The sequence below is a fragment of the Caloenas nicobarica genome, chromosome 10 (assembly GCF_036013445.1).
Source record: "Caloenas nicobarica isolate bCalNic1 chromosome 10, bCalNic1.hap1, whole genome shotgun sequence".
Classification (NCBI taxonomy): Eukaryota; Metazoa; Chordata; class Aves; order Columbiformes; family Columbidae; genus Caloenas; species Caloenas nicobarica.
Genome location: NC_088254.1, coordinates 20,482,317 through 20,495,201, shown reverse-complemented (window position 1 = coordinate 20,495,201; position 12,885 = coordinate 20,482,317). Strand labels below are relative to the sequence as shown.

At 43.7% G+C, this 12,885-nt stretch overlaps 1 protein-coding gene across 1 annotated transcript in view; it reads right to left on the bottom strand.

Moving 5' to 3' along the window:
- Positions 1–12,885, bottom strand: part of LRRK1 (leucine rich repeat kinase 1) — a 75,239-nt gene that overhangs the window by 35,073 nt on the left and 27,281 nt on the right. Inside the window, exons 6-12 of the mRNA XM_065641455.1 lie at positions 11,117–11,343; positions 10,468–10,595; positions 10,047–10,210; positions 8,598–8,735; positions 4,789–4,901; positions 3,598–3,674; positions 136–265 (exon numbers count right to left, since the gene is read on the bottom strand). Of these exons, the coding sequence (XP_065497527.1) occupies positions 136–265; positions 3,598–3,674; positions 4,789–4,901; positions 8,598–8,735; positions 10,047–10,210; positions 10,468–10,595; positions 11,117–11,343 (977 nt within the window). The remainder of the gene's footprint in view (positions 1–135; positions 266–3,597; positions 3,675–4,788; positions 4,902–8,597; positions 8,736–10,046; positions 10,211–10,467; positions 10,596–11,116; positions 11,344–12,885) is intronic.

Sequence of the window (12,885 nt, the reverse complement as noted above, 5' to 3'; positions counted from 1 at the left end):
TCTAACAAGGGGGTTACTATTTCCAGCTTTTTGACTTCAAAAGCACTGGACATCTGGGGTGGGGCTCCACAGAAGACTGGTCACTAAAACAACATGGAAATAATACTGCATAGCTTTTCCAGGACACAGACTTACTTTCCTAAATAAAGCTCTGTTAAACCTTTCAGAAGGCAAACGGATTGCGGGACAGAGTCCAGCTGATTGTCGTTCAGATAAAGTACTTCCAGAGAATCACTCAGAAATGCTGGGAACTCCAAAAAGGGACCTGGAACAAGACAGGAAACAAATTGCACCTTTAAAACATAACAAGCACCAAGGCTCTGGACCAAGAGCCTTCACCTCAACTTTGCGGGCAGGACATGACGTCATGTTCCTTGGCAGGAACCACCACGAAGCAACAGCAGAAAAGCAAAGGACCTTCACCAGTGATCAAACACCAATGCTGACATCTCAATTTTTAAGATCATGGTGATGCACATGTTTGAAGGCAATAATCTTCAGGACCTCTGGGGTGCTGAGGGAAGAACTCCAGGCCTTCCAAGATGACTATATATCAGAGGACAAGTGGCATTGTATTTCTTGCTGTTGAATAGCTGGTAATGCCTTGTGAACTGCCCCTATTCCAGGCTAACAGCTGACAATGAAAGGGCACATTGAGGGCACAAGTGGTTCTCAATGTTATTTTTTTCCCACGTTGCCTGAGAAAAGCCAGAAGCCAGTCAGAATTTATGTTCAGGCCCCACCACATTGCATCCTGGAGCAATTTATAGTGAATCAATGTCAATAACGACAGAGAAGAAAACCCAAGCTGCATCTGGCAGACTGCTCAGCTATGTTGCCTCTACAACACCACTTGCATTTACCCCTCTGTTCCGTTTTAGACTGCAAGGTCTTAGGGCACTTCAGATTTCTTACATGTTTGAGCAGAAATGAGTGGATTTTGGGAGCAACCCAAGCAATAACAGCAATAACTGCGAGGCTGAGTTGCTGCTCCAGGAGAGGTTTAAACAAAGGGAAATTCAGCTGGTTCCAAAGAGCATCATTTTGATCCACAAATTACCCCTGGGATAGTGACATGAAAAGCTACCATGAATTGTGTTGCTGTCTTAAGACTGTGAGATGTATCTACCAGGAAGCATCCTGCAGTCAAGGAAAACGAGGCCACACAGTGACAAGCAGATCCTGAGTCTCTGATTAAGAAAGTACAACCAGCACCATCTGCTGCCTCCACGGTCAATAGAAGCAGTGCCCTGAGATGTGAGACAAACTCTTCCTCAAGGATGGGACATTTGCACTTCCACCAACATCTTCTTCCCTTACAGAGATGACTTGAGGAACTGTAACTAGACTTAGCCAAAAAAAGAAAAAAAAAAAAAAGGAAATGGAAGAGGTTTTCTCAGGCGAAAGTTCTCCAGTTCTAATATTAAAAATTCCCCAGTTCTAATATTAACAGCATTTCAAGCCCGAGCTGTGATCAGAAAAGGAGTGAGATAGAGTCTCACTGTCTGCAGGGTGTTTCACACACGCGACAGGACTGCCTGGCGTGAGCAGGGTGTCACAGTCCGCCTTTGAGTTTTCAAATAAAAAAATCATCTTTGGGATTATTTTAGAACAGCAGGCTTATTCATGGACTCAATTCACTTCCTTTCTGGCTCATCACTGGACTTAAACTTTTCATTGTTCCTCTTCAGTACACACCTCGGCACAGACAGATTTAGTCCCTCTTAGGCACGTAGGAGCAAACACCTAAAATACTCGCAATTCACCAGAGTCCCAGGCAGAAAGGAGTGTACTATACTGGAAGCAAGCTCGAGGTGTTTATGAATTGTAATTATTTATTCATGAGTTATTTATGATTTCTCTGGCTTGAGCTCAATTTTTCTTTTAAAGAACGGTAGAAAAATGAAAACAAATCCCATCTAGAAAATATACTTTTGGATGAGTAGACACCACCAACACCACGTGTGTGTGCAAGAAGTTATTTTGAGATTTCTCAATCAAGTATATTGAGCATCTATAAATTATCCTCTTTAAATAATCTAGGCTTGAGTAAACAGCTTTGTTGGTGAAATCATATGGAAACCTACCCCCCACCTCGCTAGAAGACTTCTGTGAGCAGCTGATGTACTCCAGCTTCTGTTTTCTCTTGATGTTCTCTAAATTCTTGGCCACATCCTCTAGTATCACCAAGCTATACTTGGCACAGGAAGAGAGAGAAAAAGATGAGCTGGCTTTGCTCTGTCTCTGTGGCTATTCAACCGTGGCACCAGCCAGGTGGGCTCCTCTGCACCCTCCTGCAACCTGAGGCAGCTCCAAGTTGCACCGGGGTGTTACGTGTCAAGGCTCTTGAAATAGTACTAATGCAGAGTCCACCCTCTCCTCCTTTACGTAGAGGGGTTACGTGGGGTTTGCAGCACGTAGAAATTTCCTTTAGGACAGCAACTCCCTTTTATAGCTGGTTCTAGCTGCCTTTCTCCTGCTCTTCTCTCCCCATTGGGAAATGCTGCTGTAGCACTTCACAGAGAAGCTCTGAGGATATGTCAGACTCCACAGATTCACCAGACTCAGACTCCTTTTCCAATTATTCTGTGTTCAGGATTTCACCGACGTCACAGCATTTCTATTTCCATTTCCTACTTGCAAAACAAAGCAAACCAACCCTTTCTCCTCAGGGTGCGCATGCAGGAATCACTGCGCAGCAGCCTCTTCTTCCACAGACAGAAAGATGAGGTGGGATCAAGCCTTGCCTGGAGGTCCAGGCAGAACCTCTGCCTCCTAGATGAGCAGATCAGAGGTTAGGACCTTCAGTCCTAAACTACAGCTATGGTGCATTTCCCAGTTTTACCTATTCACGTTGACCTGAGATCGTGCGGAATTTTCAGGGGAACTGAAGCAAGCATTTGCTGCAGGAGAGTCTCTCCCTCCCACAAGCAGCTGAGGGCTGCTCAGATGCATGCCATGAAGGCGCCAGCTCTATTTGACTCCGCGATTTGCAAAGAATGATTTAGAGCAAGCCATTCTTCAGGAAGCGGAGAATGACGAAGCTCTCCAAGCGCTTTAAAATACAACAAACAAACAAAAAGAAATGCAGATGAACCCCCCAGAGAGCAGGAAGCAGCGCAAATATCTTCAGATGCACCTTGGTTCTCTCTGGGATTTCACGTGCACTAATACAGAACATTTCTGCTCTGCTCCAAACTGCAGGTGTAAATTGCAGAGACAGAGGAAAACATACAGTTTACAAATACAGCAAGAGAAACAATCCTAAGTGTAATGAGACTAATTATGGGTTAATTTCCCTTCAACATAACAGTTAGTACTCTGGCTAAAAAAGATGACCTTCATGAAAAGAATAAAAGCTCAGTGAAAGAAACAAGTTTCACTCTTTCTCCGTCTTACTGTAACAATGGTACCAACCGGCTGCACCATTTCTTTAGAAAAACTTTATCCAAATGTATTTTGTCTTAAATTTAAATGCTGATGCACTTAAAATTGCAGATTAATTTACAAAGATTCCCCTCCAGCCAAGTCCCACGGATTCCTGCTGCTACACAGCTCACCTGGCACTCTCAGCACTTGCACCGCCGTGTACCTTACCTGCCTCGGGGCCACCGCGCACCCTGTTCTTCGTGGTGAAAAAGGGAATCCGCTTTGTTTTAAATCCCTCATCACTCCTGTGGGCAAAACAAAACATGGAAAAAAAAAGCTTGGATGGGGCAGTTCAGAACGGTGCTGGAGCTGTGTCGTGGTGCAGGGTTTGGCCCCACTCGAGGTGCTGGGATCCACAGCAGAGCTTTTAGGGGTTCCTGTCTGCTCTCAAGAGATGGGATTGAAACGTGCTGTGTAATCACAGAGCTAGATTCCATCAACGCTTGTCCAGGCCCAATGGTTTTCTTCTGGCAAAGGAACAGAGCTCTGCAAGGCAGCGCTTTCAGCTCCCAGGGCGAGAGCACTTGACCCCTGGCTTTATGGGTGTCAAGGTTAAGTGGGCTGTCAAACAGCAAATTGAACAAGCTTCACGAGAAGCGCTGGAGAACCAACCTGCGGCCATTCCCTGCTCTCACCAGACAAGATGACCCAACAACACAACTCAGGAACTGCACTGAGACATTAAAAAAACCCCAGTAATTTGTATTTAGCAACTGACACGGCAACTTGTAAGGACTCCAGAAAATTTGCTGGACAGGTAGCCAAACAGGAAAACAGGAGTATGACACAATTCTGTGCAGTTCTGGAGAAGATAAGGGACCTTTAGCTCTCTACATTAAACATCCCTATTGTAATTTTTAAATAGAAGAACATCACTCTTTTATTGGATGACCTTATTAACATCAGTGTTCTCCATGAATTTGCAGCTGGTTACACTTCCATTTAAAAACCAAAGATTCTTCATTTTTTCCAAAACAATACTCCCACACTAACTACAAACTGCAGTCCAGCCAGATGGTTTATGGTTAAGATACACTCTCCACAAACTAGTATTTGTAGTGATGAACCACACGCTGGGTTAAAGAAGTTTCTACATGCTCTGAAATTAGACTGCCATTATCAGTAATCTACCCATTTAATAAATGATATAGTGTGCTAAATGCCCAAAGAATCAGTAAAGGATAATTCATCACTGTCACAGACACACAATATACTTAGAAACACGGTATGTGGACATCAATGCCTTCTATGCAGGTAATTAATTCACTACTGACACTCTTTGTATTACACAAGGGATTGGATTTGCTATTATATCTTCGGCTTTTGTTTTCTCAGACAAAATTTGAAAGAAACACTTACTTCCCAAGTTGGTTTTTTGAGAGATCCAGTGATTTAAGTTGTTTACAATTCCACTTATCTTGTGAAGGCAACATAACTAACTGATTTCCCAGCAGCTTCAGGGACACCAAAGCCTAAAAGAGGAATAGCCTAGAGTTAGAAGACAGAGTCCATCAAACACTCAGAAAGAGGTTTTTTAGCATGTCTATTAAATAACAGAAACATGAAGAAAGTACATCTTATTCATCAGAATATCCTGTCCGTGCTGCCTAGCATGCAAACATTTCCTTCTCGTCTCCAGCAAGAATATTTTCTGCACGAAGCAACAACCACTATTAGTTCTGGGAGATTATTAGTCTACTTGCTGACAGATTCAATTGGAAACAACTCATTTAAGAGGACATTTTACCTTCAGTGAGGAAACCTTTCCAAATGGAAAAGAACAGTATGATTTACCTACACAGTATGCCACGTACGGATGAGAAGTTTTTTATATATATATATATGTATGTGCAAGCTTGTGTCAGATGCTTGCACCTATTGTATATGCATAAGATCAACACGCAAAATGTGACCTATTTCACAAAAGGAAAATTTGTAATTGCTGTGTTATTACACATCTATTAAATTGGAAATTATTTATATTAAATTTTCAAGACTCATACAAGTTCCTTATTTTTCTTTCCTCAGACCAGCGACAGAATTTTAAAAACAAGAAGTGCAGCTGATTTGTACAGTTGACACTATATAGATAGGACCCAGATGCAAATACCATTAACAACATTAAATACACAAGCTCTCCTTTAAATTTAACTGAAATATTAAAGAAAAAAATGCAGTTCCCATTCAGATTTGTAAAGCTTATGCTCTTCTATCTGCCCTTTAATTTTAATGTTGAGGTTCAAACGATCATTTTCATTTGATTGAAAATCCAATTTGTCACTGAAAAAACAGTTTCCTATGTAGAGTTTATGAGCAAGTCCCCTCCATGAAAACTCCATTAGCAGAACATGAGCTGAATTATCTCGTGCCACGAGTACAGCGGCATTCATGAAATACATCCCATGGAAATCATGTTTTACCAGCAGAGACTTCAGCTTCAAGTGTGTTAAATGTTTTATGTGCTCCACATAATATAAAAGGTTTATGCCCCTTTTCATTATGCAGGATTAACAACGTCTCAGGAAGCCGGTCTGTTGGCCTTCCTCCCCTTTTCTCAGACTGGAAAAATATCAAGTATCCATGTGACATAAGCCACGGACAACCAGAAGTTGCTGGAATGGCAATTATCACGCAAAATGCTCCCTCTAGTGATAAGGGAGAAGCGGCGCTGGGCCCTGGTGGGACTTGGGGAAGGTAAAATGTAAAACTGCAGATACACAGAGTGAACCACTAGAGGAAAAGGCTGGAAAACCCTGCGAACTATAAAACCCTCCCTGCCAATCGCGCCTTGACAGCCAATGCTTTTATCATCATTAGTCTTCCACTGGCTTGAACCTCCCGCTGGAAGGAAGACCCCGTCCTGCCTCGGCGCCTGCTGTCGAGCTCTCTCCAAGTATCAGCAGGGGCCTGTTCCATGACAATGCTTCAGACTTCTCCCCCGAAATATCCCTCAGCAGGGGGTGGGAGGAAAGGGAGGCTACACATTCCAGAATTAGCACTGACTTTGTTCTGTGTGGTCTAGCCGGGGTGCTTCATTTTCAGTCAACCATACCCATGTTACATGTTCCCTACAAACGCTGACAAAGGCCACTCTCCAGGAGAGCTGAGAGCCTGGCGAGATCATATGCGACACTTCTGTGCCTGCTCCGCAGGGGGACAATCAGTGACTTTCAACTGGTTGTGGCTCTTCAGGACTGTAATTCTGGAGATCACTAGTCCTTGTTTTGCAATTGCCTTTTCTGTCTCATCTCTTCTTCATTTTTGCTGCCTTTCAGGAAGATGGTGGGTGCTTCCAGAAGTGAGACAGTGGCGGTACCAGACAACTTCCTTCAAACTTACGGCCGCAGCACGCAAAAAGGGCTCCAGTGCGCTAGATTAGAAGAAACCACAGCAGCCAGATTAGGCTGCCTGGGTCAATTCACGATGTGGAAAAGCTGACCAGTCTTACCTGATACTTCCACCCAGAGAGGGTCAGGTCTCAAGAGAAGCAAACTAGTCTAGAGTACTAAGACATGGCTTGGAGCATTAACAGTTGTTTCCTTTAGAGGGCAACAGACAGGAAAGCTGAGAAAGCCTCTGCTTCCCTTGGCACCACATTTCTAGTTTCTGTATCACATCAGTGACTGTGAGATGGTCCTGGTCTTAAGACCCTCCCCCAAACCAAGCAAAGGCCAGTGACAAACTATATGACCCAACCAGCCTAGGTCAGAGATATTTTCAAGCCACAGTGCTCTCCTGCTTTCAGCTTTTCCCAGGGAGAAGACACTTCACTGCTGCTCAGCGATTATGTGTACACAGACGTTAATTGCCCATTTCTTCTCCTTCCACTTCTACTCGTGGGGAGGGCTGGAGTGTGGCTGCAGCCACCAACCCTGACACAAACTCCACAACCAAGGAGCAGCCCAAGCCAGGCCTGATCTAGGCATGGGCTTTCACCTTCTAGTTGCTCACCACACTCTAGCCCTCAGGGGACTGAAAATACTTGCTATTTATTTCTTTTATGAAGGTAAGGCTAAAAAGACATGGATAAGAACTGGCATTATTTAAGGCAGCCAAAGCTCGTTGACTTTTAAGACAGATCATCACCTATGCTGAGGTCTCCTCTGATGCCTTCACATCCCTTTGCAGCCTCTGAGCAGCGGCACCTAAAGAAATGTGCCCTTGAAGCACCATCTAGTGTGTAATATCTGTCATGGTAGCTCCCACCCACTGGGCTTATTTTTAACATGTTCAGGAAAAACAAAAAAGTTTCGGAGACAATAGTCCATAGGATTCATTTTGTTTCAGGAGAAATGCCAATTGAAAACAAATGGCTACCAGGAAGCAAAGTGAAATCTGCAGGGATCATTAAAAACAACTGAGGGAGCAAACAACCCTCAGCAATCCTCTTCCAGGCAGGATGCAAGAGGCACCTTTGCAGCAGACCTGCGAGGTCCAAACTGGACATGGATGTGAACCATCTCTTCAGCATCCTTCCCAGAGAGGCCAGCGTGAAAATGGTGAAACTTCTGCACAAAGATTTACCTCTGTTTCTATCTCCATGACCTTGACTTTCACAACCTGGAAGAGAAGCTCAGAGGAAACCCCCAAGTTCTGCTTCATTTCATGTTGAAACCACCTAAAGCCACAAATTCTGAAGAATTTTGAAGTAAAACTGTGGATCTCTGATGTCCACTGGCAAGAATTATTTAATCTGCACAAGTTTAAAGACAAGAAAGATGCCAACTAGAATTGTTTAGGGCATTCGAACATGCTATTTTCAGCACAAAACCCCTAATCCTTAATAGCACAAGACTGGTGTGCCAGATTAAGAAAAAACACAAACTATTTGTGAGCACACTTGAGTACATCTATATTTCAATGGCTGGAGCTTGCAGCTACAATGCAGTGGTTGTCTTTTAAACAGCATTCCCAAAATCTGAAAACCACAGACATCCAAAGAGTTCTCAGAAGACCTGTGTCAAAAACTAGATACCGTATCACACCGGGCGAGGGCAAAATGTAATTACTCAGGGGGTTACGGGCTGCTCAGAGGCTCTGTGCGATTGCTGTGTTCATCAGCTCTAAACAGGTAGTCTCCTGCCTTAATCAGGCAGCCACTGCTACGGCTTCGAGATCTGAGTAGGTATTAAGGGAAGTACTGTGAAGGAACAAAAAATGAGACTTACTTCAAGCTGGAATAGTCCTGGTGGAACTTCTTTTAGTGAGTTCTCAGAAAAATCCACTTCTCTGAGGTGATTTTTCCAGAAAATAGTCAATGCATCAGGTAGGAATTCCAGTTTGTTCCTAGATGCTTTGCAACATTTCTGGAAAACATAAAACAACAAAAAAACCCCCACACAGAGTAGTAATCACCTCTTTAAATAATGAGGTAGATCAGCTGTCACATGCTCAAGCAATTAATAAATGTATTCCAGGTGATCTCTTTAGATATTTTGATCTAGATTAATTATTGTGCATGCTGAGGAAGATTTGCTGAGGAGACACACTTGATAGGCAAATTCTTTGGTGGGCAAAATGTATTTCAAAAGTTATTTTGAAAATCATCCCCATTTGCTTTTAAACCATTAAAACAAACACTTCACCAAAATACACTGTTCTGCTACCCTTGTTTTAATGAGGAATAAAGCGACAGTGATGGGTGATATAAATGCCCTAGTTAGCCAGGGGGTTGGGCAAAGTTAACTTTGAATGAAGGCTGAGTGTTCTGTAAAATGATCCCAACAATACTTCTGCGCTCATATGAACTATCAAGAAAATTAACAGAATCATGGAATGGTTTCAGCTGGAAGGGACCTTAACGATCATCTAGTTCCAACCCCCTGCAATGGGCAGGGACACCTTCCACTAGACCAGGTTGCTCAAAGCCCTGTCCAACCTGGCCTTGACACTTCCAGGGATGGGGCATCCACAGCTTCTCCAGGCGGCCTGTGTCAGTGCCTCACCACCCTTGTGGTGAAAAATTTCTTCCTAATATCTAATCCAAAGCTACCCTCTCTCAGTTTAAAACCATTACCCCTCAACCTACCCCTACACTCCCTGATATAGAGTCCCTCCCCACGTTTCCTGTAGGTCCCCTTTAGGTACTGGATGCTGCTATAAGATCTCCCTGGAACCTTCTCTAGGGTGAAAAACCCCAACTCTCTCAGGCTGTCCTCATACAGGAGGTGCTCCAGCCCTCTGCTCACCCTCACAGCCCTCCTCCAGATCCATTTGAGCAGGTCCACGTCCTTTTTACGCTGGGTACCCCAGAGCTGGACACAGCACTGCAGGTGGGGTCTCACCAGAGCGGAGCAGAGGGGCAGAATCACCTCTCTCGACCTGCTGATCATGCTGCTTTTGATGCAACCCAGGATGCAATGGGCTTTGATGGAACACATCCATGAAAGACATGTTTGTAGAAGTTTTCCACCAATGCCATCAACACAACAAGGCAGAACCTCAAAAAGACCTTATCTGAGACTCATAAAGCAAACCAGGCAGGGGCATTTCTACAGAAACAGAACAGCCTTTTAACCTAAAACATCTGACAGCTTCCTAAGCATCACAGTACATTTTTTTTGCATTGTTTCAACAGCTTTTTCAGCCTCTGACTCTGTCAGAGCAGTTTGACTTACCAAGGGGCAGGCCCAGGGATCTGGAAACACTTTCAGCTGATTTCTGGAAACATTCAGTATGTTTAGGGACTTGAAGCAGTATAGAAAAACCGTTGGAAGTTCCACCAACCTGTTGTCAGAGACGTCAAACTCCTGTAGTTTCCTTAAGCCAATCCAATTAGTTGCTACAAAACACAAAACATTGTGGACTTGGTGTAAGTGTGACAGCAGTCTGATCCAGCAAGATGCTGGATACTTGCTAGATAAGGGCCAAACGATTTAATGAGTGATAAAAAAATAATCTGGCCTTTTCATGTACTTTGGACAAAGGATTGAGAGATAGACACTAAGCATCCATAGCTAATAACGGCTTTAAGTCGTTTGGGGTTCTCCCTTACAAATCAGGCCCTGAAATGTAAGCGTAGCACTGGACTGTACGTACTGTTTTCCTCGTCAAATAACTTCTCCATATAATTTTTAGCAGCAGTGAGTTTTTTAAGGTTTTTAAGATGTAGGAATCCAGAAGGGAGAGTAGAGAGCCTGTTGCTGGATACATCAACCTCGAGTAACCTGTGGGTACAGAAGATACTCAGTCAGGCACGAATAAACTGCTAGCAAAGGCTCCTGTTGCCATAGGCATCTATTTTACCAGGACAGCTTTAGGTCTGAATGAAATCAGCTGAAATGTGCTCTCACAAGGCAAAGCAAAAAACCCTATCTGGAAAATTAACCCTTCCAGGGAGCAGACAGAAGTAGTCTGGATGGACAGCAGTTCAGATAATTGATATGAGCCAGCAAATGTCAATCTGAGGTAGCTCAGGGCTTAGACTTAGAGGAGTGCATCTCACCAGAACAGGAGAAAAGCAGAAGCAACGTGAGACAGTACAGGAATAAAAGTCCCTACAACTGTCCTGAAAACTAACTTGGAAACACCGAGAATGCAAAAGAGCAAATCTTGCAGCAGACAGAAAATAAACCAAGACACTCCTGCATATGCTCTTCACTTATGTGGTTTCGCACGAGCGCAACTGACTCATTTGCACCTGCTCTCCATATGGGTTCAGTTTGCCATAGGCATCCAGTGCACACACCTTGTACATATGATTTCGTCGGATGACTGTACGCTGGGTAACTCCATCAGCTGATTGTCAGCCAGGCTGAGCTTCCTGAGGTTGATCAGGCCCCATGGAATCACAGATGGAAGGGACACCAGGCAGTTGGCAGAGAGATCAAGCTCAGTTATCTGACAGGAGATATCGATCAGCCAGTCCAGATCCACCCAGGGCAGTTTGAGGTTTGACCAGTTCACACACAAAGCCTGCATATGTCAAAGAAAGAAGAGAAAACTACGTTAGTAAAATCCCAATTGCTCTCAGCCTGTGTTACACCACTGGGAATGTGGCAGATCAGAGCACGGACCATAAACTTTTTGCTCACTTTCCAATCTGCTTCTAGGAATTAAACTGACTCAGAAATGAAATCGTGCCTGGACATCAGCAGCCCCCATCATATAACTGCTCCATGATCTCACTACGAGGACCACAGGCGAGCACAAGCAGGGGACATGGACTTTCTCACCCGCCCATCCACCAGCTCCATCGTGCCCCATGACAGGCGAGTTGCATTCTCAGCCGAGAGCTGGACTGACTCATGGTTTGTTCATCCAACAACGCGCAGTGAATTTCCCTGGATCATGGAAAACCATTTCAAATCCAGATTCTGCGGCCCAAACCCCATGTGTGTCTCTTGGACATGGCAAGCATCACTACTCGGATCTCCAAGGGACTCTGAACATCATCAGAGGCCAGGGGGTACAGAGGAAGCCTTGTGAAACGCTCGAGGATCATTACTTGTGCATCTCTAGAGATGCACAGGTCTGCTGAGTCTAGTAATGAATTCATATGAGGAGGCCTATTACTGGAATAATTATTACAATGTACGCCCAGGAACTGCTCTTCCATCTTAAATTTTCCAACCACAAGGAACCAAAACATTCCAGGGAGATTTTAGGTTTTGCAAAGGAACATCTGGGAAAGGCAAGGGAAGGCAAACACCATCTTGTAAAGCATTTCTAAACAACAGAAATCTGCTCAGTATCATTTAGGAAGATATTTTAGCATCTGAGAGATGTGATTTTGGCAGTTCCCTTCTTTCTAGATAATATTCTGCTGCTTTTGACAGTAAGACAGGGAAGTCATTTTATCCTCTTTTGGACAAAAAGCAGAATTTGTTGTGAAAGGCATAACTAGTTATTTCAGGCTCCAGCTTACACAGAAGAAAACATGAACACATAATGGTCATCAATGCAAGTAAACAACCCAAAGCTTAATTTTCAAGATCACCTCATTGCCAATGAGGTTCCAAGGAGATCTGTGTTCCAAAATACACATTTTTAAAATGTTAGTCCCAAAATGTTTTCATAAGCTCAGTGTTTTTGACATAACTCATCCCAAAGACAGCCTCAATGAAGGGATTGTTAATTCTCCACCAGGAGGCAGCAAGGACCCAACAGCAAATTTAATTTGCTTTCCAGTTCCCAGTATTTAGCACTTATGATTTTGAACTCCAAATTTAAAATTAAAGGGAATATATTTTGGGAAGGGAGAAAAAGAAACGGGAAACAAAGGCTTATCTCAAATGCCTATGTGAGACTCAGAAGTTGGAGGAATGAAGATCACCCAGTTCAGATCTCTAGGAGAATAAAGGGTAAGCAAGAACAGCTGCCCTTTTTAGAAATTGACAGTAGCTGTACTTAGTGTAGACACATTCCTTTTCAAACATTCACTAGTGAAGCCTCAGGATATCCCTGCAAATATGAATGGAAATATTATGCCCATTGTATCACCGGGGAAACCAAAGC